The following is a 26,391-nucleotide window of genomic DNA, read 5'->3' as shown; positions in this document are numbered from 1 at the left end:
GGAGGGGCAGGAGCAGAAGGCAAGGCAAGGCAGGAGCGGCTGTGGCAAGTCCCTCCCCTGCCAGAAGCAGACGCTTAGGGGCCACGGCACCAGGAGGCCTCCAGCTGTGGATCTAGACAACTTTCACCAAAAGGAGCCCCCCCTCCTGCTGGAGCAACTGCATCATGGGAACAGGTCCTCCTAAACCTGGGAAGCCCTCCTTCCCCATGTCCGCTCTCGACTGCGGTCCTAGTCCTTCATGCTCCTTCGGAAGGTGCAAAACAGACCCACTTTTATCGCAGTAGCTCAACACCAACACAAACTCTGGGTTGCATTCCAAGTAATGCTCAAGTGAACATTCCATAAAAGCAAGGAATTCTCCTTGCACAAGCAACAGAATACTCTCACCCTTTCCTCCCCCCCCCCAGTCCATTGTACGGATTCCCCCAACACCCTCTGGAGCAGATTTGGGGAGGGTGCAGGTGGAGGAGAGGGAAAAGTCCTGTTGCATCAGTGGAAGTCATTCCGCTTGCACAATAATTTAGTTGAATACAGCCTTTAGAATCATAGAATAGTAGAGTTGGAAGGGGCCTATAAGGCCATCAAGTCCAACCCCCTGGTCAATGCTGGGGGGGCGGGGGGTTGTTTCAGGGAGTGCATCCTTCCAGGAGAGGGGAAACCACCAGAGATGGTTGTTCTGGTGCTGCAGGAAGGGAAGGCCTACCTCCCAGAGTCAAACTGGGCTTTTGCCAATGAAATGGCAAGATGCTGCTGGGGTGGGGAGGGTGGGGCAACTCTTTCCTTCATGAGAATCTGCTGGATTACAAATACCCAGAAGAGTTCCCAAACTGCTCCTGGCTAGAATGATCCAAACGTGCTGCTTGTCTCAGGCATCAGCTGGCCACAAACATGGCCACGAGGGCTCCTTTCTAGGGACCCATTTCAAGGGCTACAACACCAGTTGGGTCAGCAAAAGTTCTGTGCTTGGCACAGGAGGGGAATGCCCTGCAGGCAAGGATGGCCCTCCCCTTACAGAGCCGTCTTCTTTTTCAAGAACAGCAACCGTCCACAAGACACCCAAGACCAGGCTCTGGGGCCAGAGCAAGCCAAACTCAAGGACTCAGAGGCCGCTCAGGCCAGGTGAAAGAAGCCGAGCCAGAATCAGCCCAAAGGTCACTGTGACCTGAATTCAGCTGTTGGGATACATGTCATTACATTAGAAGGCTCCCTTCCCCTCCCCCCCAATGTACCAACTGTAATGTATAAATGCACTACACTCTTTTTTGCCATATGTACACACAATTACAAAAGAAGGGTGATGTAGCACACTTACAAGTATCTACCACCTCATTTCAGCACCCGTGGAATGGCTCTGAGCCCCTTCCACGCTAGGGGACCCATCTGCCAACCTGGGTAGACAGCGTGAATTCAGACATTCAGGTTCAGTGGCAGGCAGTGGGTGCTGGGCTGTAGCTGATCTCTGAATGGCTCATCAGCTTGATTGGTTAATTACTTGACACTGGGAGGGAGCTTGGTGGGCAGAGCGCGTGCTTGGCATGCAGAAGGTCCCAGACTAAACCCCCAGTGGCATCTCCAGGTAGGGCTGAGAGAGAACCCATTTGAAACCCTGGAGAGCCACTACTGCCAGCCAGTGCAGGAAACACTGAACCAAAGGTCTCACCTGGCAAAAGGAGTTTCCATTGTGAGAGGCAGCAGTTTGTGATAAGAGAAGCAGTGTTGCCTCTCGAGGCTTCTGGACCCGGCCAGGCCAGGCTGATGGAGCAGGTGGACTTGGGAAGCTCTGTGTGTGTGTGTGGGGGGGAGCACAGCAGGCAGCAGCAGGAAAGGGAAGGAGTAGACACAGCCACGGCCTCATACTATAGCACGCAGGCCCAATGCAGACAGCCCCAGCTGACTTGGAGGAGGAACTCTCGGGCAGGCTGGTGGGGTTCACAATACTCACAGGGTCGGATCCTCCACTTGACTCTCCTGTTTAGGTTCCGAGTGAGGAATGCTGGAGAAAGCGCAAGGTGGGCCACACACACACACAATCAGTAAAAGGGATATAAATAACACTCAGATATCAACGGCTGCCCTCCCTCCAGGGAGCTGCCAACAGCCTGCCAGCCGGCTTCCCATTGGGGCACCTGCTTGGCGCTGGAGGAGTGGGATGGCCCTTTGGCCTGGCCCAGCTGCTGAAGGGCTGACTTCTCACATTCTCTGTTTCTTTATTCCTCCGCCTCGTAGCAGCCCGCTTTCAAACACTTTCCCGATGGCCTTTCCGAGTCAGCCCTGCCAAGGGATCCCCATGCCCCTCCTGGCTCATACCACTTACTCTGTGTGTCATGATGTGCCTGCCTGCCTGCCTGCCTGCCTGGGCTGGCCTCATCCACTAATCCACACGCAGGGCCGGTCCAACACATGTGGGCCCATCCCCACCCACTTGGGTCATTGGGTCCTGCTCCCCCTCTCCAAGCGCAAGCCTAGAGTAAACAGGGAAGCTGGGCTGGCATCTACTGCTACACGCGGGACACCCTCGGAAAGAGAGGCTCGTTCCTGGGGCCTTTGCAACCTCTTCAGCTGGTGGTGTCCTGAGAAGCAGCAGCCAACGATGGCAGCCCCAGCCAGCTAGCTCCATGTGCCTGTGGCAAAACAGGTGCCTGCACTGCCACCGAAGCATTAACAAGGAGCCCCTGCAAGGCTCAAAGCAGCCCCACTCACCCGCTGCCTCTTAGGCCACACGGGCTGTTAACTGGCAGCTAGGAAGAGCCCCACGGTGGCCAGGTAAACCCTGGGGCAGGCCATTTGCAGGGAAGACACCAGCCACATCAGGCACCAGGGAGTTTGCCTGCTTGGCACTGGCAAGATCAACCCATGGTGTGGGCAGTCAAAGGAGCCTTGCCCAGGAGGCGGCTGAGGGCCACGAGCGGGGCCTTCTCTGCCAGCACTGGGGATTCTCCCACCTGCAGCCATCAGGAGGCAGCACAGCCTAAACCAAGGAGGGAGAAGGGGGGCTGTTTGGATGGAGAGGCACCTCAGAAAGCTATTTCACAGAGCTATGCACCTGGACATGGCACGGCAGTCGGCAGGGAGCCCTTGGAGCAGCTCCAAGTGTCAGGGCAATCAGCACAGACCCGGGTCGAGGAGAGGAGCAGCAGAGCAGCTGGAAGCGAGGCTCAGCTGATGGGACGGGCGGCTGGGGTGGGCAATGCCAGCCCACCCCGGAGAGCCTGGCAAAGGCAGCGGGCTGCAGAAGGCCAAACCCGCCACGCCCCACTCTTCCTCCTTTGGCCTTGCCAGATGGAAGGCCTCCCCCGTCAGGGAAGGCAGGTTTTTGTGTGTGTGTGTGTAATTTCCCAGAGAAAGCACAGCCCTTCCCTGCCTCCCAAAAGCCAAGCCCTGTGGGGATCAGGGGACGGGCAGTCTGCCTTTCCCCTCAAAAGCAAGAGGAGCTTCACCCAGCCCTTGCTCCTTCTCATGTTATGCTTACTTAATTCCACATATTATCTGTGTATAAAATGGGCAAGTTGCTCCTCAGTTGAAACATAACGCATAAGACCTTGGGGAGCTGCCTTCTACCGCCGCCCCCCCGGTTCACCCAGGCCAGCCCTGTCAACTCTAACTGGCAGCAACCCTCCAACCTGAGACCTTTCCCCAACATTGCTGCCAGACCCTTTAAGCAGGAAATGCTCTTGGGGGTTGAACCTGGGATTTTTGGAGTCCAAAACCTGCACTCGCCCACTCTGCCACAGGTCTGTCTTCCAAGCCCAGAGCTCCTCCTAAGCCAGGAGCAGAAAGGTAAAGGCATGGGGGGAGAGGGGAGAGAGCCTGGCATTTGAAGCAACAGGACACACACCCCCACCTCCATTTGGAAATCGGAAATCTTGGGGGAAATTCCAAATGACAAGTGAAAAACTATTTTAAGATATTCTTTGAGCCAATTCACATTGCTGCAAATCGGGATAAGATCTGAACAGGGTGGTTTATAACAGATGCTACTGGAGGTCGCTGATTGATAGGGTCGCCGTAAGTTGTAAGCGACTTGAAGGCATAAAACAACCACAAAAATATTTGTGAAGGCAGCACTGCTGTTGGATTTGTCTGGATTCCCAAACAAGCACCCCGCAGAGGCAGAGCCTTCAGGTATGTTGTCCAAGTCAAGAGTCTGCCAGCAAATCTCTCCTGCCGCACGGTGGCGGCGAGGCCTTTGTACTATGACTGCAACACCAAAGGCAGCCTCCTCCTCCTCCTCCTCCTCTCGCTCCTCCCTGCCTAAGATCCCTCCATCTCCCACGTCAAGTGAAGGTGAATGCTTGGAAATACACACCAGTTAGACTCAAGCCGAGGGCCAAAACAGCAGTGAAAGGCCCCTGATCCTCACTTCTTAAAACAATGACACAACTTAAAATGCAGCTGTGACGGGTGGGGGAAGGTGGGGTGTTTCACCTTTTCCTCCTAAATTTCTTTTTCATGACTAAAATTGCCAGTAGCCCCCCTTCCCCAGTAGAACAATGCAGGCACCACACCGGTGTCTGTTCACAGCCCTGGAGGTGGGGGGCAGTAGATGTTTCTAGCGTAGGACAATTTAGGCTAGGAAAATGGCCGCTGGAAAAGCCTAAGTGGCCCCTTCCTTAACATGGCTGCTCCAATAAAAATGGGAGCCCCCCTTTCCCTCCGCCCCTCCCCTGACCTGCTTTTAAGCTTTAAAACAGCCACACTGTAGTGGCGAGGAGTTCCATGATGCTATAAAGCAGCCTCCCACATGCTTGAGGGCGACAACACCTCACCAGCCTCAGCATCGCATAGCCGTGCTGGCCGGAGCTGATGGGAGCTTGTCCAAAACATCTGGAAGGCACCAGGCTGGAAAGGTTTAATAAAGTTTAACAGAACACCCAAATATATTGCTACTCCTTATTCATTACATGATAAAGCTGTTTTACCTCCTGAGCCCCTTTCTCTTAAAATGCAAGTTTCTGCAAGATAATAATGTGAAGGATCCTGCAGACTGCTTCTAAATCACCAGATTAACACCTTCCATTTGTTCATTAGGTACAATTTTGTGTGCTAACGAGTTATATGCAATCCATTTCATGCTCTTTAAAACAGTAAAGTAAGGTTACGTTTGACCAAAAAAACAAAATATTGTAGGTGCCTTCATTGTTTTGGTCAAGAATTCTATGGTGGTTTATAAATACAAAAACAGCGCTAGTAAGGGAGACGCAGGAGAAAAGCCAATGCCGCCAGGACAGACACTGTGGGGCCGCCTTGAGATTTGTGCACGGAGCGGTAACTTGCTCGGCAGTCACTTCAGGCCAGTTACGTCTCCCACCTGAGGCAGCCTTGGGGGAGAGCTGCCCTTTTGAGAAGGCAGCAACCATTCAGAGTGCATTCACTTGGGGGGAGCCCCCAAACTCCTGCTCCACAGATCAGGGGGATTAGCTATGGCTTCTCCCCCCACCCTGGTGCGGCGTCTCCCCCACCTCAATGTCATCACCCCTGTAGTGAGCAGCAGCCAAGCACCAGCCAAACAGGTTTCCCTTTTCTTTGTTAATTCTTCCCTCATTACATTTGAAATTCCACAATCAGTGTGCACTGTAATTGTCGAATTTGATGCTAATGATTAATGAATTAAACATGGATCCATCAATTAGTCCTTGGAGAATAATTCTGCATAAAGCAGCGGATAATGTAATTACAGTAACAAAGATAATGAGATGTTAACATCGTCGGAGCCCGGCGTGACATGATCACAGCAGGCAAAGCAACCAGTCTTGGGGGAACCAATCGCACTCTCTGCCCCCGTGGTGCGGGGGGGGGAGCGGGGGGGCACGTGCACGGCCAGGGCGAAGGGCAGAGTGCCTGCAAGCAATGTGCACTCAGAGAGGAACAATCAAGCAGATAAGCCAGCACCACGCTTACTGATGCCAGCAGCTCCCCTGCTCCATGGATGGATGGGCAGACAGAGAGTCAGCCCCACAACCCCAACATGCTCTCCCCTCCCACCCCAGCCCCAAACCTCCAGGCTGAGCTCAGCACCAGACAAGGAGAGAAGCAGCGGACCCCTGTGGAGCGTGAGCACGCACCCCGACCACTTTCCACTGGACCCCCCAGGAGCAAATGCACCCTTCCACTCTTCAGCTGACTCCTTGCGCAAAGCCATACTGGGTACACCAGGGTCCCTGCTGTTCTAAGCACACAAACACACATGCCCTTTGCCCTTCTTGGAAGGGATCTTTCTGGTGCCGTCTCTGCACAACACCAGGCACATCAATGTTGAACAGCAGCAGGGCAGGTTCAGTGCAGGGTGGGGGTGCTGAGAAGCATCAGGCAGGAAATGACGGGGCATGCAAGAGAGTAATTCAGTCCTGATGGCCCGCTGAGAGCCTCCTCAAGGCACCTGCTGCCTCTGCAGCCACAACACATCTTTGGCAGCAGGGCAGGGAGCAAAGCACAGCACCATGAGACGGGGGGGGGGCAGCGGCGGCTCTTGGCTGCAACGCTCAGAGGGGCACTCACAAAGCCCGCTGGAGCGGCAAAAGTCAAACATGCCTGTCAATTAGCACAGAAACCATGAGGAGCCCTTTGGTGGCACCTCAAAAGGCCCACAGATTTGCTGTGGTTGCAGATTTTGTGGATCTGACAAAGTGGGCTCTCTCTGTCCATGAAAGATTCAGCCACAGTAAGTCTTGGGACTTTAGAAGTGCCAAAGAACTCTCTGTTGTCTCTGCTGCCAATTAAACCCAGACCCAAGTGCCGGGGGGCAGGGAGTGGCCCTAGGGTTGAGGCCGCCTCAGTGGCCCAGCTGTCTGCACACCAGATTTTTCCTTCCAAGGACTGGAATTTCTTGGGACATAACAAGAGCTCCCCATCCTCTGACTCATCGCAGAGAACTAAAGGGTTCACATGAGACAGGCAGCGATGAAGACATGCGGAGCTGGAGCGAGGGTGCCCTCAGCCAGTGGAAAACTCTCCTTGTGGGCACTCTGTCCAGTCAGCTGCAGGCAACGGCTCCGTTTGAGCAAAGAAGAAAGCCCCCACTTTGCAAACTTCCAACTTTGGAGGGCTTGGATGCTCAGCCATAATGGGGCTTTAATGCTAGTTATTTGCATTTAATTAGACACTGAAAACCGTTAATAGAGCCGGCACTTTGCTCATCTTTTCCCTTCCCTCCATCACTTCATCTACATTCTATTAGAGAAACATTTACGCTGTGAAGGCGAGTGCTCTGGAGTTGGGCAACGCCAACGGCTGCCATCCTGCCAGGAGGTGGGGAGTGGGTGCAGGATGGCCCAGAGGCTGGACTGTGGCCCCGTCTGTCTTTCCACAGGCATAGAGCAGGGGCTGTGGGGAGGGGGGGCAACAGCCCTCGCCAGCTCCTGTGCAGAAAGCAGCAAAGGGCACAGCAAAGGGCACAGCACGGACAGGCCACCGTTCCTGCAGGCCTCTCAGCCAGACCTGCAACGGCTCCCCCGTTACCCCCCTCCCCCCACAGCACTTTGCTGAGGCCCTTTGCATGCCCGTATGTCAGCCCCACAGCATTCCTTGGCCCGAAAGGCTGGCTGGCCAGGCCCCCCAGCAGCCCCCCCCACCAGCAAACAGACGCTGCTCTTACTGGAGCCGCCGGGAAACTGTGTGCTGCTCCGCTCCTTGGCCAGCCCGTTGGCTTTGGGGCTGGCGCTGGGGGCAGCTGTGGCTGTTGCCCGCGGAAGCCTCTTGCCTGGAACCTTCACGGTCGTCCTCAGCAGGTCAATCTCCTTTCCGTGGATGTTCTGCATGTAGTCCTGGGTGGGGCAGATGAGTGGGGCTCAGTCCACTTTCATACCATTGGGGTCAGCAGTCTCTCACACACACTCCAGCGGGTCTTCCCACTCTCCCAGGGGCTGCCTTCCAAGGTGGTCGGGGGGGTCTCCTGCCTTCCGCAAGTGCAAGCAATGAGGCCAATCTTCCTGGCCCATAACCCCTCTTCCTTCCTGGAGGGCCGAGACCCAAGGCTCGTCCATGACCCACAGGCAGCTGGGATCTGGCTGTTCCTCCTGAATAGGGCCTCCCACCTCTGGGTCCCACCAGTGGCTCAGTGGGGGAGGGCAGCTTAGGAGCTGAGTTGAGTTTAGAAGAAGAGGAATTGCTTTCTGTGGACACAGAAATGGGAGGCAAACTACCCTTCCTACTCCCTTCTGGCCACAAGAACCAGGAATGGGCAGGAGCCCTGCCAAGGGAACTCCCCACCGCCAAGTGCTCTGGAGAGTCTCCCTGCTCTGTATGAGTCTCTGGCCTGATCTTGCTCCTCCAATCCTCTCCAGTTTCCAAACGTCTTCTAGGCTGGACACAGAAGCACCAATGGAGGACCTGTGTGTGCTGGGAGAGGGGTCTTTCCCCAGTGCTGCAGCAAGGGGGCTGTCCCAATGCGGTTTCAGTCCGTACAGCCCATCCCCCTCCACAACACAAGGCAAAGGGGGCAGGCAGGAGCTTCAGCCCCACTTCCACATCCAAGGGGGGAGCTGCTGTGGGTCTGCTCCCATTCTCAAGAAGGTCACTGAGCAGCTGAAGCAGAGCCAAGAGCACTGGGGCTCCGGCGGGAGGGAGAGAGGAATGCCCCTCTGACACAGCCCGGGAGGGAAGGGAGGGGCAGCAAGGTTGCCGCTGCCTCAGGCCTCTGGCCGCAGGAGCCCACAGGGGCTTCCTCCTCTGCCTCAGCAGAACCGCGGAGAGCAGCCCCACGGTCACCAACGCTCTGGGTTTATTGCCTGCCATAAAACAGCAATTCCTTCCCAAGCCTCCTCGCTAATTACCCAGCCAGTTCTCTCATTTCATTTTATTACTGGAATTAACAACGAGTTCAAAGCGTGGAAAGCTATTAAGATGTGTGATTAAGCCACATTCAATTAGCTTCTACAAACAATTTAATTGATGTTGCAGATAGAATTAACAGAAGGTGATTGTGTGAATGGCTTCAATGGCTGCAGAATGGGAGGCGCCTCCTTCGCTCGGGAAGGAGGGAGGGAGAAGAGCTGCACATGGAGAGATGCTCTGGCGCTCGGGGAAAGCCCAGGAGAGGAGAGGAGAGGAGAGGCTGACCACTGGTGGCCGTGGGAGACAGGACTGCTGCCTGGTGGGCCCGGGAGGAGCAAGGAGGGCTTCTGGGGACAGCGGCAATGCTTCTCCGGTGCCAGCTGGGGCAGCCCTCTCCCTTCCCCAGAGGAGTTGTGCAACAACCCATCCTCCGAAAGTCCTCCAGGCTCACTCTTTCTTCACTTGCCAAGCATGCACTCAGCGCTACATTGTGCAGAAGCTGCTTATGGCCTCTGGATGGAGACTTTGGGTCCTATTTCTTCTGGTTTTGGTTTAATCTGGAATACTTTGGTCAACTGGCGAGGGAAGTGGAGGAGGAAGCCTGTGGGGAGCACAGAGGAAATGCAACAGGCGGAGAAGTTCCCTCTTCTGAGCACTGGGCCTCGTTCTCCATCTTCAGAAGGCACTCTATTCACAAGGCAAACTTTTCTCCACAGCCTTGGGGACTAGAACCTTGCTCCCATCTTTTATAAGGGAGCACAAGCAAGGCCAGAAAGTCAAATCCCAGGGCACATGGCTAGCGCTAGCTTAGGACAGCTGAGGGCTTGTTGCCAGCCCATCCAGTCGAGGAGTCCCCTCCATAAATGCAGGGTGAGAAAGATAGCCAGTGTGCTGGGTTGGAAATGGGAAGACGTGCAGGCGTACATCATGCGCTTTAGGGCCCAAACTGTGGTATCCAAGAGCATTCAAGAGACCCGGGGAGGGGGGGGCGAAAGAGAAAGGTGGGGCAGGGGCAGGCCAGGCCAGCCAATGGGCAGAGGGCCACAAGTGGCAGGAAGGAGGTCCAGGACATGCCCCCACCCAGGGAGCCACACCTTGGCCCAAGGCACCACAGGTGATTCTGTGTCCGTGGTCGCTCTTCGTCTTAGCAGCAAACTGTGCTCAAGAGAGAGCGCAGGGAAAAACAGTGAAGAAACCATTAGTGCCCCAGCGGGAAAGCGACAGAGATGGATGGGGCGGCCGCCACGCACTTGCCCTCCCCAGTGCTAGTGAGAAAGAGCTGAGCCACAGCACTGCAGAGCACACGCCTCCCCTTTGCCCCCTAATCACAGCCCAGCCCGGGACCCCCAGCTAGCGTTTCCCAGCAGAGGACTCACGTGCAGGCTGGGGTGGTAGGTCAGGACTCCGTTGTCGCACAAGGTCACATACTTCTTCTTCCACTCCTTGTTCAGAGATTTGCTGCTGCGCTTCAGGAGGACACCCTGTGGGTCAAAGAGTGACGGGGGTCAGAAGGTGTCTGCTGGGCAACCCCTCTGGCCTCAGAAGGGCCCACTTCAGGCCCCCCCCTGCCCCCTTTTCTCTGTTGGACAGAGCCCTAAACTAGGGGGATGCCCCCCTGAGCCCAATGGACACCAGAAGTCCCCCCTCCATAAAAACAGTGCCCCACTGCCCCCCTCGCCCCCTCCATGTTGAAGGCCACTGGGTGCTTCAGCTCCAAGGCTGCATCAGCCCTTCAAGCACCTCTGGGGACACAGACAGAGGGTCTGAGGCACTAGCAAAGAGAAGCCAGCTCCCATGCTGCCGTTAGGGGGAGCAAGGCCTCTTGCCCCACTGGCTCTCTCATCACCTTGCAAATACAACAGGGAGCCCAGTTTTGTGCCCTGGGGCAGCCGGGCAAAGGGCCTTGCCAGCCCAGAGGAGGGAGGCATCATGCCCAAGTGCTGCATGTCAGTCCAGGAACGCCCTGTCCTGCTCCATGAGAAGAGAGGGCTTGGGACGGAACAAGGCCCTTGGGGGACTCTGCAGGAGCCAGCTGGGCAAGACTATACTGCTCCCTCTGTGGAGCCAGCCCAGATCTCCTCCCCAACCACACCCCCGAGCTGAATTGCACCTCACACCATCACCCAGCAGTCCTGGATTCACGTCCCGTCTGCGACCGCCAAAGCAGAGCCAAGAGCCGAGGAAGATGGAGGGCAGCAAGTGGGACGTAAAGATGGTGCCTATAACTGAACCACAGCAGCCCGGGGACAGCTGCTCTGCCCTGCCCAGCCCAGCCCCAGCAGCCCCCCAGCACAAGAAGGGGTCCAGAGCCAGAGGGACCATCCTGTACACATGGCACCAAAGGGCAACGGCTGGCCCCTCGCTGAGGCTTGGTGTGAAGCCAGCCTCTCCACGCAGTGAGTCCCTTCAGCCAGGGCCTCACCCGGGCTCACCCTCTCCTCCGTGCAATCTACTCGGGTCCCAAACATTTGCAGTAAAAAGGGGAAAAAAGGAAAAAGACGACGGTTCCACCTTCAGGAATCCACTTTGAAGCGATCCAGTCCATGGCCATAACAAGTGTAGGAAAAGCATACAAAATATTTCAAAACAAACCAACAAGCACTTTGCAGCAAAGTGGGAGCTGGCGGTAGCCGGGAATCACCACCTCACTCGCTGCCTGGTGTGAGGCCAAGGCGGAACTCCTTGGCCTGTTCTTTTTTCACACTCTTCCTCTCCCCCCCCCCCAAAAAAAATCAGATGGGGATGAAGAAGTCATAGCCAAACTCTCTGGCAGGTAGAATCAGCCAGCCCTGCCGATCGAGCAGATTCCGTGACCAGATCCGCTTTTCCACTCTCCTTGCTGGGCCTGAAGGCAAAGCCAAGCTGGGCCAAGCCTGCGAGGAGATCACCGGCACTTGGCAGTGGCTGAGCTGGGGGGTCCCAGGCAGTCCTGGCCTGGCCTGCTGCAGTCACTTCCCAGGCAGCTGAGAGGGAAGGGGAACCACACCGAGGCCAAGGCCTCTGGCCTCACAGGCTTGGAGAGCAAAAAGCCAACGGCTGGGCAGCCCAGAAGCAAGCCTTTGCCACTGCTATTTAGCATTTGGGGGGGGAGTTTGTGTGTGTAGCCATTGAATTTGTCTGCTCCCCTCCCACCCTCCGAAGCCAGGCAGATCTGGACTCCCAAGCCATCCTCCTACAGCAGCCTCTTCCATGCCTCCTAGCCCTTGCCCACAAAAGCTGCCATCTTTCTTTCCTGGCCACTGCTCCTGACCTCTAACAGCACCGGGACCTGCAGGTGCTTCTTCTCAGGCCAAAGTTTCACCTGTTGATTTTGACAATCATGATACTGTTAATGGCACAGAAGCAGGTCAGTTGGCAGCCTCTCATCTTACCCTCCCCACACATCCCCTTTGCCCTAATGAGCAATCATTCCCCCTCCCCTGGCAAATGCAGAAAAAATGCCACCTCTCCAGGGCGCTTCAAGGGCAGCCATCTTGAGAGGTTGAGGAGGGGGGCTGCCCAGGCACTCCTGCCACGTGCCAGGTATGATTCCTGAGGTGCAAAAGACACCAGAATGGCCAGTGTGCCAACGGTCAGGGGACAGAACAGATTTGGGATCAAATGAACAAGACGGGGTGGGCAGGCACCAGCGACACGCGGACCACCCGCTCCTCCTTCCAAGGTCTCCCCTTACCAGCTGCCACTTCTCCCCCAGCGCACAGCCCCCACTGGGTAGGAGGGAGGGGGAAGGGCCTCCCAAGTCGGGACAGGGTTCCCCTCCTTGCCACACGCCTCCCCCGCCTCCCCTCCCCCCGCCCAAGCTGGCCTGCCAGATCGAGGCTGGAAGAGGAAGAGGAGGTGGCGGCGGAGGCACCACCACCAGCAATATGCAGGGTAATGAAGCAGAGCGCAGCAATGGCCCCCACAGGACTCGTTTACTCCACAAATCTCCCTTCCACTCACTTTTCGCTAAGAATTTTAACACCAAACTTAATTGTAAAGTCGCATATTGATTGGAAAATGCAAATGGCAATTTAAATGTAATCTAAGCTCTCAGCGTGATCCGGGCTCCCTCCAAGCAGCCACACAGCCCAGGCTGTGTCAGAGCCGGCAGCCCGAGCAGGGAGGAGAGCACAGGACGGGGGCCCCGGTGGGGGCCCGGTTGCTGGGGCAGCGGGCTGGCCCTTGGCAGGGATGGGCACGCTGCACCTGCCGGGTGCCTCCAGAGAGGACAAGGGGGAGCCACCCGCGGCAGCACCAGGACACGCCCTCCCCTCCGGCTCTTGGTGAGAGCCCATGGCGGGCGGAGGAGGGTCGGCTGGGATGCTGCTCGGCGGCCCTCCTTCTGGGCTTCCTGCAGTGGGGACAGAGCGCTGGGCGAAGGGAGCCCTTTGTCTGACTGGATCCACAAGCCAGGCTCTTGTGTTCTCTTGAGTTTGCGGGGAGTGTCGGGGGGGATGAGAGCGCTGGGGCTTTGACTCTGCCAGGGACTCCTGGTTCCCACAGAAGGGTGGGCTCAGATCTCCCTTCCCCACACGGCTGGCATGTGGGACAGTGAGGAGCCTGCCTCACCCTCGTCCCTTCCACAACGGGGGAGGAAGGCTTCTGTGAGAAGCTCTGTCCCGAGCAGGCTCTCCGTCCCAACAGGGTCTTTGAGAAGAGTCCACTACTTGGTATTCCCCCGACTGAGCCCTTGCAGGGCTCTCAGAGCTGGGAGCCAGCCTCGCAGCAGCGTCCGCATGTGACGGAAGTGGAAGACTCAGCTCCATGCCTGAGAGAGGCCACCCCAAGGAGGCAGCTCAAGTGCTACAGAGCTCGGTCAGGAGATATCTGAAGGCCTCGTAGAAGGCAGCCCCTCACGGCCACAATGCCCTCCAAGCCAGAGGTCAGCTCCGGGCCTGCGGTCCCACACAGGACCCACACAAAGGTGGGCTAAGCCAGGGAGGTGGGGCAGGCCTGGAGCCTGAGGGGGGCTTCACCCTCCCCACCTGGGGGTTTCTGCAGGAAGAGAGTGGGAAGCCCCACAGCTAGCAAGGCATAAATCACCTCACCCACCCCCAAGGCCAGACTGGCCCAGCAATCTAAGCACCAGGAGCGGTCAGGAGGCAACTGGGCTGGAATACTCTTTGGGGAGGAGGGTAGCCTGAAAAGCCAAAGACAACACAGTCGGGTGGAAGAGGCTCGTTGAAGGGAGGGCCCTTAACCCTTTCCCTTCCTGCAGGTTCCCTCTATATATCAGTGAAAGAGAGAGGGCCGGGGGGGGGGGTCCTCCTGCCTCCGTGACTCCAAGGAGAGATTTGGTACCAAAGCCCCAGCAGGCCCCTCTTCCATGGCCAGGACGGCCAGCTCCTCCAGAGGAACTCTGGCAGCACAGCCTGTCTTGTTCTCCTCCCCCCCCCCCCGGCCATTTAAGCTGAGCAAGCCTGCAGTGGGGCTCCTTCCGTCATCCTTTTGCAATAGCCGAGATGAGAGTGGCCTTGGACCATCATGGAGCCTGACAACCATTTAACCTAGAAAGTGTCCGCCTAGAAGAGGGCCAGCCTGGCACTTGGGCAGCCTCTGAGAAGGCCATCCTTTGAGCCAGGGCTCATTCAGCAAGGCTGGCTCCCCGCTCCCCCAGAATGCATCTTCAGGGCCAGGACTCAATCCTGGAACGCACAAAGTGACAGCTCAAAGGAGGATGCTTCAGAGCGCATGCAGAACACCTCCTCTTTCACCAACAAGCAGCTGCAGCCAGAACCCACATTCTGGCACAGGGGCAAGTCTTGAGCCCCGCCATCCCCTTTGGAAGTGAGCCCTGAGGGCGACATCCCGAACCGGCTCCACCCTGCTGACAGTGAGGGCCAAAGCAAGCAAAATGGATTCCCAGAGATGTCATCAGCAAGCATGGTACTTGACAGCCCCCTGGTGGTGAGCATGGATGCCTTGAAGAGCACACCAAATATCTCCCCCCATCCCGCCAAAACCCACACATGTATGTGCACACACACAAACACACACACTTATCGGAACACAGAGCTGGTGACGGAAACACTTGCATGGAGGAACACAATGGGCCTGACAAGAGAGATGCTCCTTGATCCTGGGGCTGAGGAGCAGGGGAAAGGAGTGTGTGAACCCCATACACCCTTCTCCACTCCCCCCACCCCGGCAGCATAAACTGCCTCTTCCCATCTGCGGGGTGCCGGTGGGAATCCTCCTGTCTGCCTGCCCACCTCCCAGGGTCACTATTCCCTTGTGACTGGGGCAGCAATGCGAACCTGCTTAATGGGAATGGCCCGCCCACTGCCGATGGTGTCCGCCTTACACTCCAGGGCTTTCTTCTCCCGCTCGATGTCTGTGCCTTTCCGAGACTGGAAGAGAAGAGACACGGGGGCATTAGAACGGCAGGGCAGGGCAGGGCAAGGCGGCCGCCTTCCAGAGACGCAGAGAAGCCCCTGCCTGCTCTCCACTCCAGCCCCCACCCGCCAGCCCAAGGCCAGAGTGGAGACCCCTTGGCCTCAGCTCCCACACACACAGCGCACACACACCCTGGCCCACAGGATATGGTGACAGACAAGAGCAGCATGGGATGGAGCGAGTGTGGATGGAAGTGGTAGCAGTAGCGGTGGTGGCAGTGGCGGCGGCGGCAGCAGAAATGGCGGCAGCAGCAGAAGCACCGGAAAAGAAGGCACCAGCCCTACTAATCCAACCGTTTATTTGGTGAACACACGGGCACCATACAAAGTTGTGGATGTCACTGGGCCACCGTCAGCCCCTTACAAAAGAGCTTTGACAATAAACAGCTACTTTACATTTAGAACACAATTCTTGAGGGGGGAGAGAGAGAGAGAAGGAAGGAAGAGCAAAAACTCCAGTTCATCACCATCATCATCATCTTAATAAATAAATGGATCCATAAATGAAGTTGGAAATCTACAGTCTGCCAAGAAGCGATCCATTGAAGGTGCTTGAGAGACAGTGGAGAGCGTTGTGGAATTCACAGTATGGAGCACAATCAATACAATCAGAACCACAAGAATGGCAGGAGGCAGCAGCCCTTGGCTCTTGACAAGCGTCCTTCAGTCCTGCAAGCCCTTCTGTTTGTCCATCCAGCCAGCCAGCCAGCCGGCCGGCCGGCCACACCAACACCTGCGCGCTTGGGAGGAACTGGGAAGGAGCTGGCAGGCCTCTTGCCCCAAACGCCGATGAGCTCAAAAGAGAGGGGCTCAAAGAGCCATAGACAGCTGCTCTGTGTCAAGAAGGAAGAGGCAGCAGAGGAGGAGGAGGAGGAAGGGGGAGGAGCAGTCCATGCAGGAAGGAGGAGGGAGCCAGAGAGCCAGCAGCAGGGCGCCCTGTGGCCCCGCCATCTCCTGGCACTTCCTGGCAGCTCTGTCGGTCTTCCTGTCCCAGAAGGGCTGTCTCTGACACGTGGACATTCGGCACGCCCAGCAAAGTCCCGGCTTAAAGTGCAGGCACCGCAGACTCCCTCAGAAACACTTTACAGAGGGGGGAGGAGGGATTAAAGACTCCTGCGTGTCTCCGGGAGGAGGGGGACCCAAGCGGCAGGCAGGGCAGGCCGCTAATCTGAGATCACTCCCAGTGCCTGTCCCTGATCCGGCCCTGGAGAGGCAATGAAAAGTGAGAGAATTGGTACTGAGGTGCCTGCTGGGAAACCACCTGGATCTTCTAATTTGGAAGGAGTTGGAAAGGCCTTTTGGTTGATGAAAAGTTGGAAACAGTGGCACATATCTGCAAATATCGAAAGAATAAAGAGTTTGGCATGTTATACTCAGAATACGGATGTGTGTCTGTCTGTCGTATGGCAGGAAAGACGCCACTGAGCCCAGCACTGCGGCGGCAGCAGCAGCAACCAGCAGGCAGAGGTGAGAGAGAAGGAAAGAAGGAAGGAAGGAAGGAAAGCAGGACTCTGCTTCCACCTGCTGGCCAGAGGCACACTCACACGCTTCACCCTCCCTAGATGGCGCAGAGCAGAGAGCCGTGCAGGAGGAGGGAGCCGGGAAAGCAGGAGGAGGGCTGGGGGAGGGAAGGAGGAAGCAGCCGGCCGGCGGGAAGGAGCTTCTGGGAATGAGCGATGCGGAAATACAGGGCATGGCGATGGGGAGGACGGGGGGGGGGGGAGGCAGGGCACCCGAGGTGCCCCAACCTGGGCTCCTGCTCAGCCGAAAAGGGGCTTCCTCCCCCCAATCTATCCCCATCCCGCAAGCCAAAGCAGCCAAACAAGCCCCAGCTACCAGGGCCCTCCAGAGCCCCCCCCCGCACTGCCAGTACTACCACCTGAAGAACAGCGACGTAAGAGCACGCCACACCTGTGCATCAGCGTGGCGCAAGTTAATAAATGGACATGAGCAAGCGTGATGGAGTGCAAATCCACAGAGCGCCCAGAACGAACGCTTTAAGCAAGAGGGGCGGGTGCTCCCAGCAAGCCGTTCCGAGCAGAGAACGCACACAGTAGCAAAGGGGCCAAGTGCATGAACCAGCAGGCCAGCGCAGCGCTTGCACAAGGGCCCACTCCGCAAGGAGGAAGGAACGCAGCAGCCAGCAGAAGCAAGCAGGAGTGGTGGTGGTGGTATGGGGGGGGGGGGGAGCCGCGTGCAGCAAAACAAGCAGAGGTGGGAAGGACAGCCATAGCCTGCGCCACTAGACCACAACACTAGCAGCAGGCCCACCGACAGGCAGGCAGGGCTGTGCGCACACACGCAAGTGGGTAAAGTAAGCCCCAGAGTTTCTTTCTGGTCACGTGTACTGAGGGGGAGCTTGCTAGAGAGGACAGGGGCCATTTATCCTTACAGAGAGCAGGACCCACATCTCCTGCCCGAGCCCAAGGAGAACAAGCCCAAAGCTTTCAACCCCGGCTGCAGCAGCAGGCCTCACAGCCAAGCTAAGCTAAGACCACCACCTTCCACAGCATCTTTGGGCCTAACCACCTCCCTCCCACACTCATTGGCGCCCACTCAAATGCCACCCTGGGGCTAAGCAGTTGCTTCCAGGCCTTGTGATGCCTGCTCTGGGGTTTGGTGTGATTTTTTTTCCTGATTAGAAACTTGGAGATTTTCTTCCATGTCCAAAGTTACAGAAACTCTACAAAGGTCAAGGCAGCAGGGGATACCCTTGACCCATTTTACAAAGCGATGATTCAAAAACGGGGAGAGGTCCCTGTGGGGATTCCCCCCACGCACCCACCCAGGCCCTTCCCCAGATCTGAAGAGTACGTATTCTGTGACCTCAGTTTCAGCACCATATAAAGGGATCTCTGCCCACCACCTGTTCCTCCCCTTGAAATGGAGCCCTCTTGTGCCCTGACTAGGTTGGTCTACTCTTAAAAGCTGCCAGGATGGTCTCCGCTAAGACCACAGTTTTGAAACCCTTTGCTTTTTTTTGCAGTGGGGGAAGCTCCCTCACCATCACCACCACTTTCAGGACTGCCTTTCAGAAATCTGAAATCTATTGTAGTGCCTCCCATCCTAATAATTTCTCTCTCTTATCAAGGAGGCCCAGATATGACGACATCTTGCTTCTGAACCCTGAGGGAAAACACTATTCTCCATGTTTTTTAAAACCAGTATCTAGGGGTTTCCCCCTTTTGAAGGGATGGCCGTTTTAAAAAAAACTTATGGACCAACCCACTATGTCCCCTGACCATTCTTGAAGACAGGAGACGAATCAGGGGGCAGCCGCTACCCCTTCCCTGAAGCCCAGGTGGCATTCTAGGTGCCCCACCTGGCACAAGCTCTCTGCCGCCAGGACTTCTCAAAATGTTTTTATCAGTTTTCAACAGAATTACAAAGAATTCATCTTTCCTATTTTGCTCCTTTCCTGTTTTGGAGTGATTTTTCTTGTGGAATCTGGACTTTCCTAGAAGAAGAGGAGGAAAAATGGGGCCCTTAAAAATGAGAACGCTACAGTGTGCTTGGAATCAGGTGCAGAGGCCAAAGGGAGGGGGGGACGGAGGGGTCTCAGCTCCCACCCACCCGCACCGTCTGGACCCTTCTCATCTCTCAGCATTCAGTCCTTTCTGTGGATCCAGAAATCACTCTGGGGAGAGGAACAGCTCCGCCCTGTGAATAAGTCTGCATGGAGGCATCGCCACAGCGGCATCCCGACGCTTAGCCCTACCCCAGTAGTGTCCACAATTCATCCCAATTTTTCATCATCTGCAGACTAGGTGAGCCTCACTTCCGCATCCAAATCCATCACTTATGAATATCTGGGACAGGACAGACCCACGGCGGTTTCCTCGTGGGACGGCCTTGGAAACACCACTGGTCTCACTCCCGTACGCCCACACACGCAGAAAAAAAGCTGCTCCATTCAGGCAGCCAGTCTCACACAAGGACCCGGAGGACCAGTGTCTCTTTCCACCGCCCCCCCCCCAGCACTCACTGTGAAGATGTTGGAGCGCCGCTTCGACTGCTTGCGGATGGGGGTGGGGGTGTTGGAGGCGGCAATGGTCTCGATCCGCAGCTCCCGCTGGCTGATGCTGGGGGTGGAGGGCACGGAGGAAGAGTAGTCGCTGAAGGCCCCGCTCCCATTCGCAGCCTGGGGAAGAAGGGAGACGTGTGGGGCACAGGACCAACACGCCTATTGGCGGGCCTCCCAGACCATCCACGTCCTTTCAACTAAATGCCAGCCCCACTCCCGACAAGGGGCTGTCTCCTCTCCCTTCGCAAAATCCACAGGAAAATGTGCAAGGTGCTTGCCTGAGTCTAAACTTTCAAGGGTGGCCCCTGTCACTTCTCCGTGTCTAGTGGTGCCCACAGGGCCTCCTATTATGTGGAATCAGGGAGGGAGTTAACTATGTCCCCCCCTTCTAGAGTTGACAGAGGGGAGAGCCCACCCCCTTCCTCACCCAGAGTCCTCCCTTGACAGTCCCAAAGAGCCCAGCTGCCCCCCCTCCACACACACCCATGCCCAGAAAAGAGCCAAGGGCGGTGAAGCCTCCAGTGGCAGGAGCAGGCAAAATGAACTGGGAGGGAGGATAAATCCCTCCTGAGCAGCCCCAAGGGGCGTGGGCAAAACAAGGGGTGCTGCTGTGGATGAGACCAAAGGCGGGGGAGTCTCTCAGGGCCTCCTTCCCTGTTGTCCTGAAGCAGCTGTGCAGGAAAGAACCAACCCCCCGCAACACCCAGCAATTAGTTGCCTTCCTCTCTCAGAGCATGATGACAACAGCAATTCATTTCTTTTCTGCATTTATTAGCCCCTCACCCTTTCCACACGACAGAGAGTGGCGTTCACTCTCCTCACTGGCATAAGGCGCTGAGCAGCTTAGGTGCTGCCTGGCTTTGGAGTGCCCCCCCATTCTGTTCTCCTCAGGCATCCTATGCAACACTGGGTTGTTGCTACGGAGAAGACCTGTGGCTGGGTGGGCAGGAGGTCCCCGGCTCCAGCCCTGTCGGAAACCCTGCAGAGCCGTCGATGCCAGTCAGGGTAGGCGATGCTGACGTGCACGGCCCAAAGGGGTGACTTGGGGCAAGGCAGCCTCTGGCCAAGCAATGCCTGCCACCCACACGCCCCAAACACGCTCCTCCATGTGGGACGACTGCATCAGCCATGGCTTAAATAATAGAGCGTACATTTACTACTCACGGCAGTTTGGCATGGAGAGAGAGCAGGAGTCGCCACAGCCAGAGGCCACCTGATGCCCACAGGAAGGGGAAGCTCTCTCGGGAGAGCATTCTGGGTTGAGCAGGGTGCTCAAGGGCCGACGGGGAGGGTGGAGGTCAGCTACAATCCTCCTCAGAAGGGGCAAATCAAGGCAGCAGCTTGCGAGGGTGCCCTGCTGGGCCCAGGGTAGCCAAATGAGGCCATCACTCGCAGCAACAGGCACAGCAGGCCCTGCCGCCCCGGGACTGACACTGGCCCTGCAGGACAGAGCCCAAGAACCCCCCAGTGCCTGCCCAGAGCACTTGCGCCCCCTGCAAGCAGCCCGAACCCCCCACTCTCAGAGTCCACCCGCTTGGCACCCCTCCAAGACACCCAGCCCAGGTCCCTACCTGGTTGATGTGCACTGACGGGATGGAGGCAGCCGAGACGGAGGAGTGGCTGGGAGAGTTGGGCAGCGACTTGCATGGCCCAATGGACAGCTGTTGCTTCTTGCGCAGGGCCACTACCTTCTGGGCCACTGGGAGGGGGAGAGAGAGAAGCCTGAGGGCAACCAGGAGCGGGGGCTGGCAATATCAAGAGAAGTCCTGCTTTGCCGTTGGGGGACACGGCATTTAAAAGGGTGTCACATGCACATCTCTGGTACAATCACACCTACAGCACGGGGGGAGGGAGAAGGGAGCGCAGGGGCAAGAGGTATGGGGGGAATGGATCCCACCACTGCCACCATCTCCAGGGCAAACTGCTCCCTCGCTCTCACTTTTTATATCACAAATTTTGGCATAGCGCTTTTTAAAATTTTTATATTTCAGGGTCTATGGAACTCCCTTCCACAATAACCCAGAGTTCCCAATTCAACCCTTTTCTGCTGCCACCTGTTCCCTCAGGATGCCTTTAAAGCCTCCTAAGAGCTTGGCAAAAGAGGCTTCAGTGCGAGATGAATTTCTTCCAAATACCAGTTGCTGGGAACTGCAGGAGGGGAGAGTGCTGCTGTTGGGCTCCAGCCCTGCTTCCCATAATGGGCATCTGGGCGGCCACTGTGAGAACCGGCGGCTGGGCCCCTTTGCCCTGATCCAGCAGCCAGGCTCTGCTCATGTCCTAATTGTCATCAACACTGGAGACAGGATGAACCATTAACTAAGATCATTTAATAAAGGGTATTTTGTGCATTAAGGGAATACTGATCTTTACGCTTGGTTCTTGCATGTGTTTTATGAGTTTCTAAAGATGAAACTGCTGACCCCAGCCTCTCAGCGGCTTATACCAAAGGCCAAATCCCCTGAACTTCCACCACAGCCAAATTCACTCAGCTCCTGGGGACTCTCTCTCTCTGTGACCTCAAAGCTCCTCCCGTTGTCCTTCTGCTTGCTTGGGCAGTTTAGCTGCTTTCAAAAGCCAGCTTGTGTGTGAGACCTCCCTGTGGCAGGACCACTTACACAGGGCAGCCTCTGAGCCTCACGTGGCTCCCTCCTCCAGGTCTTCACCAGCCTCGCAGAGCCAGGCCTCGGCTGCCCACGTGCCCCCTCTTCCCCCACTCTTTGCCTCATCGGATGACTTTGCCAAGTGACAGTTAACTGCCCATCCTCACTGATGAGAACCCTCCAGCCAATCAGAGCCTGTCCTTTCCCAGGCTGCCCCCCCTCCCATCAGCTGCTGCAAAAGAGGCCGAGGGCCACAGAGGTAGGAGACCCTGCCTCGACAGCCATGGAGGCCACAGAAATCTCTTTTCCGCAGCACAAAACCTACACCGACAGGCACAGACATGGCAGCTCTCCATGTATGCATGGAGAGAAGCGAGCAAAGGAACCCTCTTGCGTCTCCTGAGGCACACAGAAACTCGCCTGGGAGTTGGGGGGCATCATTCAAAAGGTGCCCTTTCTGCTGCAATGCCGAAGGAACCTGTGAAACTCAATGCCACAGGATGCAAGAGCAGCCTCTACTTTAAAAAAAGGATTGGCATATATGAGCCTCCTCCAGTCAATATAACACCTTAAGGAGGAAGAGGAGGCAAAGGCTGCCGTTGCCCCAGGGACGGATGGGGGCTCCCTGGCCGTGGCCCAGCAAGGCTGCCTCGCTCCCTCCGCCAGGGGCCCACTCACCATCCTGGAAGACCCGCTCCACATTGAGCCCGTAGGTGGCACAGGTCTCATAGTAGGTGCAGCGCTTCAGGTCATTTGAGAGCTTCCTGGCACGGGAATCATCGATCACGCGGGGGTTGGCGGCACTGATGGCATCTGAGGGGGAGGGAGGGAGAGGGTCAGGGCCCCCTTCCTCCCTGGGGCAGACTCCCACCCCACATGGCGCCAAAGGGCCTGGACACATCACCAGCCGGCACCTCCCGGCTCACAACCAGCTCTGCCACCACCATCACCTCCTCCTCTCCACACAGAAGCACTTGCCTGCCCCGAGTGGATGGTGGGGTGGTGGGAAGTTCTCCCTGTCAGCACAGTTGAGGGCCGCCTGCTGTGGCCCTTCAGATGTTGCTGGACTCTGACCTCAGCTGCCAGCAGGGCCAATGGTGGCCCTCTGGAGGGCCACATCAGGTCCCCCTTCCTCCCCCCACTCTAAACTCAGGGAGAGGGAAGCAGACCAGCACTCAGAGGCCATCTTGCCTTCTCCTCCGGGTGGGGGGAATCGTGGCAAGAGGAGAGGGGGCGGCAGGAGCCTTTCCTCTTCCTACCACAGAAGGCCCCTGTGGAGTGGACGAGGCATCGCACCCACAGGGCCCTTCATGTCACACATCCTCCCTGTCTAATCACTCGGGTCATAACAACAGCTCCCCTTCCCTTCTGGATGCAGAACACACACACACGTGCATGCAGACACAACACACACACACACCCTCTGCCCCACCCTCATCCACAGCAGAGTCTAAGTGTGTATGTCACACCTCTTTCACACACATTCATCCCTCACTACGCTTGCCTCTTACACCCCTCCTCTTCATTTGTTGTCACCTTACTATTGAATAATAAACTGTAAGCTTCTTGGGGCGAGGACTTTTTGTCATTTCTCACTTCTGCAATAAAGCACCAAGAATGTTGACACTGTTGCACAGATAACAAACAAGTGAGATCTGCAACAGAATGTTGCAGTGTGGACTGCTGCCCCAGTGTTCCAGACAGCCTTGCCCACTTTCAGGAAACACCATTCCATCCCCCCACCCCGCCTCCAGCTCCCATTTTTCTATTTCGTTCCCACCTCAAGACAGTCACCATTCTAGTCACTGAACGATGCCCAACCCACACCAGTCTGGCCTGGGGCAGGGGGAGTCTGTCCTTTTAATGTTGTTGTTGCTTTTCGTATCTCTGCAGTCTAGAGTGGTGCAGCTCAGACCTACCCGGAAGGGTGGGTTCCCACTGCCCAAACTCCCCATCTGCTCTTAGGGATGACTGAAGGTCCCACTCCGCACAGTGCCAGCTGGCCAGCCAGAGCGCATTCACCTTGCGTGCCCACCAGCACCATGGGCACCTCAGACGTGTTGCGGCAGCTGCAGAGCCTCAGGTAGTAGTTATAGACTGTCTGGAAGCTGATTTCATCCTCCAGGCTGAAGACAAAGACCACGGCGTCCACCCAGGCCGCGAACTGGAGTCAGGAGAGAGGAAGAGAGTGAGAGCCTCGGAGTGGCATCGCAGCTCCGGCCAAGAAAGGCCCGTCTGACCCACCCGGAGTGGCCACCCAGACCTCTCAAGGAAGAGGGGCTGGAGGGGAGACCGGGCGGGGGTGGGGCAAGGTCACAGGGACACCTTCTTCTCCAACGAAGGCCCCATTTTCAGCTGTCCTGACTAGACATCTCTGCCGTGGGCTTGTCTTGAGTGTTTTCAAAGCCTCCTGGCATTTGAATGTTAACTGAATTCCGACTTAATCATTTTAGCTGATTTGTATTTTCATTGCATTGAGTTTCCTGTGCGCTGCTTAGAGAAGACTGTAATTACGCGGCATATAAATGGCCAAAATAATAATATATTAAAAATTTTGCTAGCTCACACAGTTCCCACTGCATCACCCTCAGTGCTGCCTATAGAGGCGTCTCCCACATGTAGAGCGAGGCCAGGCCAACCTCTGCCCACGCCAAGAGCCACAAGGGGCGCTGGGTAGAAGAGCCACCCAGCCTAAATCCAGGACACCCATGTGCCCCAACACCAGATTCTGGAACTGTACCCCAGACGTCAGCCTCGGGGCATGTACAAGGAGGGGCCATTAAGTCTTACCTGTAGTTCAGGAGGCCCTCCTTCATCACGAATCAGCAACAGGTAACTTTGGCCATCCACGACAATCTCCTTCTTGAACCGGCCACCTGGAGATGCAGGCAGAAAGGGAAGTTACAGGCAGGGAAAAGCTGGCTGTGAGAATCCCACTTTCTAGACAAGAGTCCTGCCTACCCCGCGGCCCCCCTGAACACCCTCGCCTTCTGAAGGACGTGCTCCCCACCCACAGTACACAGCACCGGAGTCGGGTCTGGGAGCCCAGCACCTCAAGCCCCCCCCAGTTCTGACCTGGATTAGTCCTTCTGTCTCAGTCTTCCTATCGGAGAAATAGTTGCAGGATGGGGGTGAGGTGGGGCGAGGGCCTGACTCACCCCATCTCTCTCTCTCTCTCTCTCTCTCTCTCTCACACACACACACACACGTCCTTCAAAACAAACTATATTATAGGTAAGAAAACAGGACGACAAGGACAGAAAATAGAAAGCACTTCTGGTAAGGCAGGAAGAAGAATAACCAAGCAGAATCCGAGGCTCCAACTTGATCTGGACCCACATGAAGGAAAGTAGACCCTTCCAGCCAGAGGGAGGCAGCCTCCTGCTGAGGAAGCTCACCCAAGCCAGAAGCTGACGGTCACTCAAAACCACCCCCATTTTAAAAGCAGCAAAATAGGAAGCGGAGGGAATGGACAGCAGCATTCCTAACCAGCCTCCCCCTTGGGGTGTCCAGATCCAATGAACAGCTTCCGTCCACAGTGCCCAAGACTGAAATGGAAGCCCCGTGGACAGCCACGCAGGAGAAATGATTCAACCAGGAGGAAGGCTGCACATCTCTCCAGCCAGGTTTAGGAAGCGCATCAAAGAGGACTTCTGTGGGCTGTTAAATTAGGAAGACGGACTCATCTAGGCAGCAACAGAGACATCGACCTTACAACTGAGGTCTGCCTTCACCAGGAATGTCTGACAGGTGAAGGTTGACGGAGGGGCCTCTCCCACAAGAAGAGAGACAACTGCCCATAGGAAGAGGCCAGCTGGACTCTCAACTGTGTCCTGGGCACAGCACAGACAATTGGTCTTCCCCCTCCCCTTCTACTGATCTGGGCAGAGCAGAGCAGAGTGCAAGGCAAAAGCATATTTCTATCATTAACATACATCTACACATGGAGATGGTAGCAGCCTACAGCCTCAGAGCGCCAGTCACGGACTCAGGCGAATGACACTGTGCCGGTTACTGTTCATTTTCCTAGATGCCCACAGCCACTTATTTCTCAGTGCTTCACAGCAGCAGCACCACCACCACCAGGGCCCTCTGTCCACTTACCTTCTGGGGACTCCTCCTGTACGTAGGTGCCTGTCAGATAGCGATGAACTAAGGCCGACTTCCCACTAGACAGATTTCCCACAATCCCCTGAAAGAGAAAGGCATGGCTGAGCACCACTCCTAGCCCACGTGGGCGGTGGAGAATGGAGGGGGACCTAGCAGGGCTGATGGAGGGAGCCACAGGAGGTGAAAGCCACCTTCTCTGAAACAGAAGCTAGGGCAGGCGGGTTGTCTTCTGGAACAGACCCTACGCATGCTAAAGGAGACCATGCAATTGCCTATGAAGAATCACTCTTCTGACTGACGTTGCCCCACAGCCCGACTGGATCACCCCAGCGGAGTCAAAGCTTAAGTGGCTGCTTGGAGTTCAGGCTTGCTGTTGCCGCTTCTATCACTGATGATTTTATTCTTTCTTATTTTATATTACTGTTTATACTGCATGCTGCATTGCAAGCCACCCTGTGCTCCCGTCTGGAGGAAAGGCAAGGATAAGAATGGAAATAAATAACAACATTCA

General features: G+C 56.3%; 1 protein-coding gene across 4 annotated transcripts in view; it reads right to left on the bottom strand.

Moving 5' to 3' along the window:
* Positions 1-26,391, bottom strand: part of AGAP3 (ArfGAP with GTPase domain, ankyrin repeat and PH domain 3) — a 132,031-nt gene that overhangs the window by 36,127 nt on the left and 69,513 nt on the right. For 3 of the 4 annotated variants that reach the window (XM_061585635.1, XM_061585636.1, XM_061585634.1), the window contains exons 3-11: positions 25,875-25,962; positions 24,561-24,646; positions 23,793-23,934; positions 22,449-22,583; positions 20,742-20,869; positions 19,132-19,287; positions 15,009-15,101; positions 10,146-10,250; positions 7,592-7,760 (exon numbers count right to left, since the gene is read on the bottom strand). In XM_061585635.1, the coding sequence (XP_061441619.1) occupies positions 7,592-7,760; positions 10,146-10,250; positions 15,009-15,101; positions 19,132-19,287; positions 20,742-20,869; positions 22,449-22,583; positions 23,793-23,934; positions 24,561-24,646; positions 25,875-25,962 (1,102 nt within the window). Of the gene's footprint in view, positions 1-7,591; positions 7,761-10,145; positions 10,251-15,008; positions 15,102-16,356; positions 16,480-19,131; positions 19,288-20,741; positions 20,870-22,448; positions 22,584-23,792; positions 23,935-24,560; positions 24,647-25,874; positions 25,963-26,391 lie in introns of those variants that run through there. The other variant, XM_061585637.1, reaches the window with a different exon arrangement.

The sequence above is a fragment of the Rhineura floridana genome, chromosome 10 (genome assembly GCF_030035675.1).
Source record: "Rhineura floridana isolate rRhiFlo1 chromosome 10, rRhiFlo1.hap2, whole genome shotgun sequence".
Classification (NCBI taxonomy): domain Eukaryota; kingdom Metazoa; phylum Chordata; class Lepidosauria; order Squamata; family Rhineuridae; genus Rhineura; species Rhineura floridana.
This window is presented reverse-complemented; position numbering and strand designations above follow the sequence as displayed.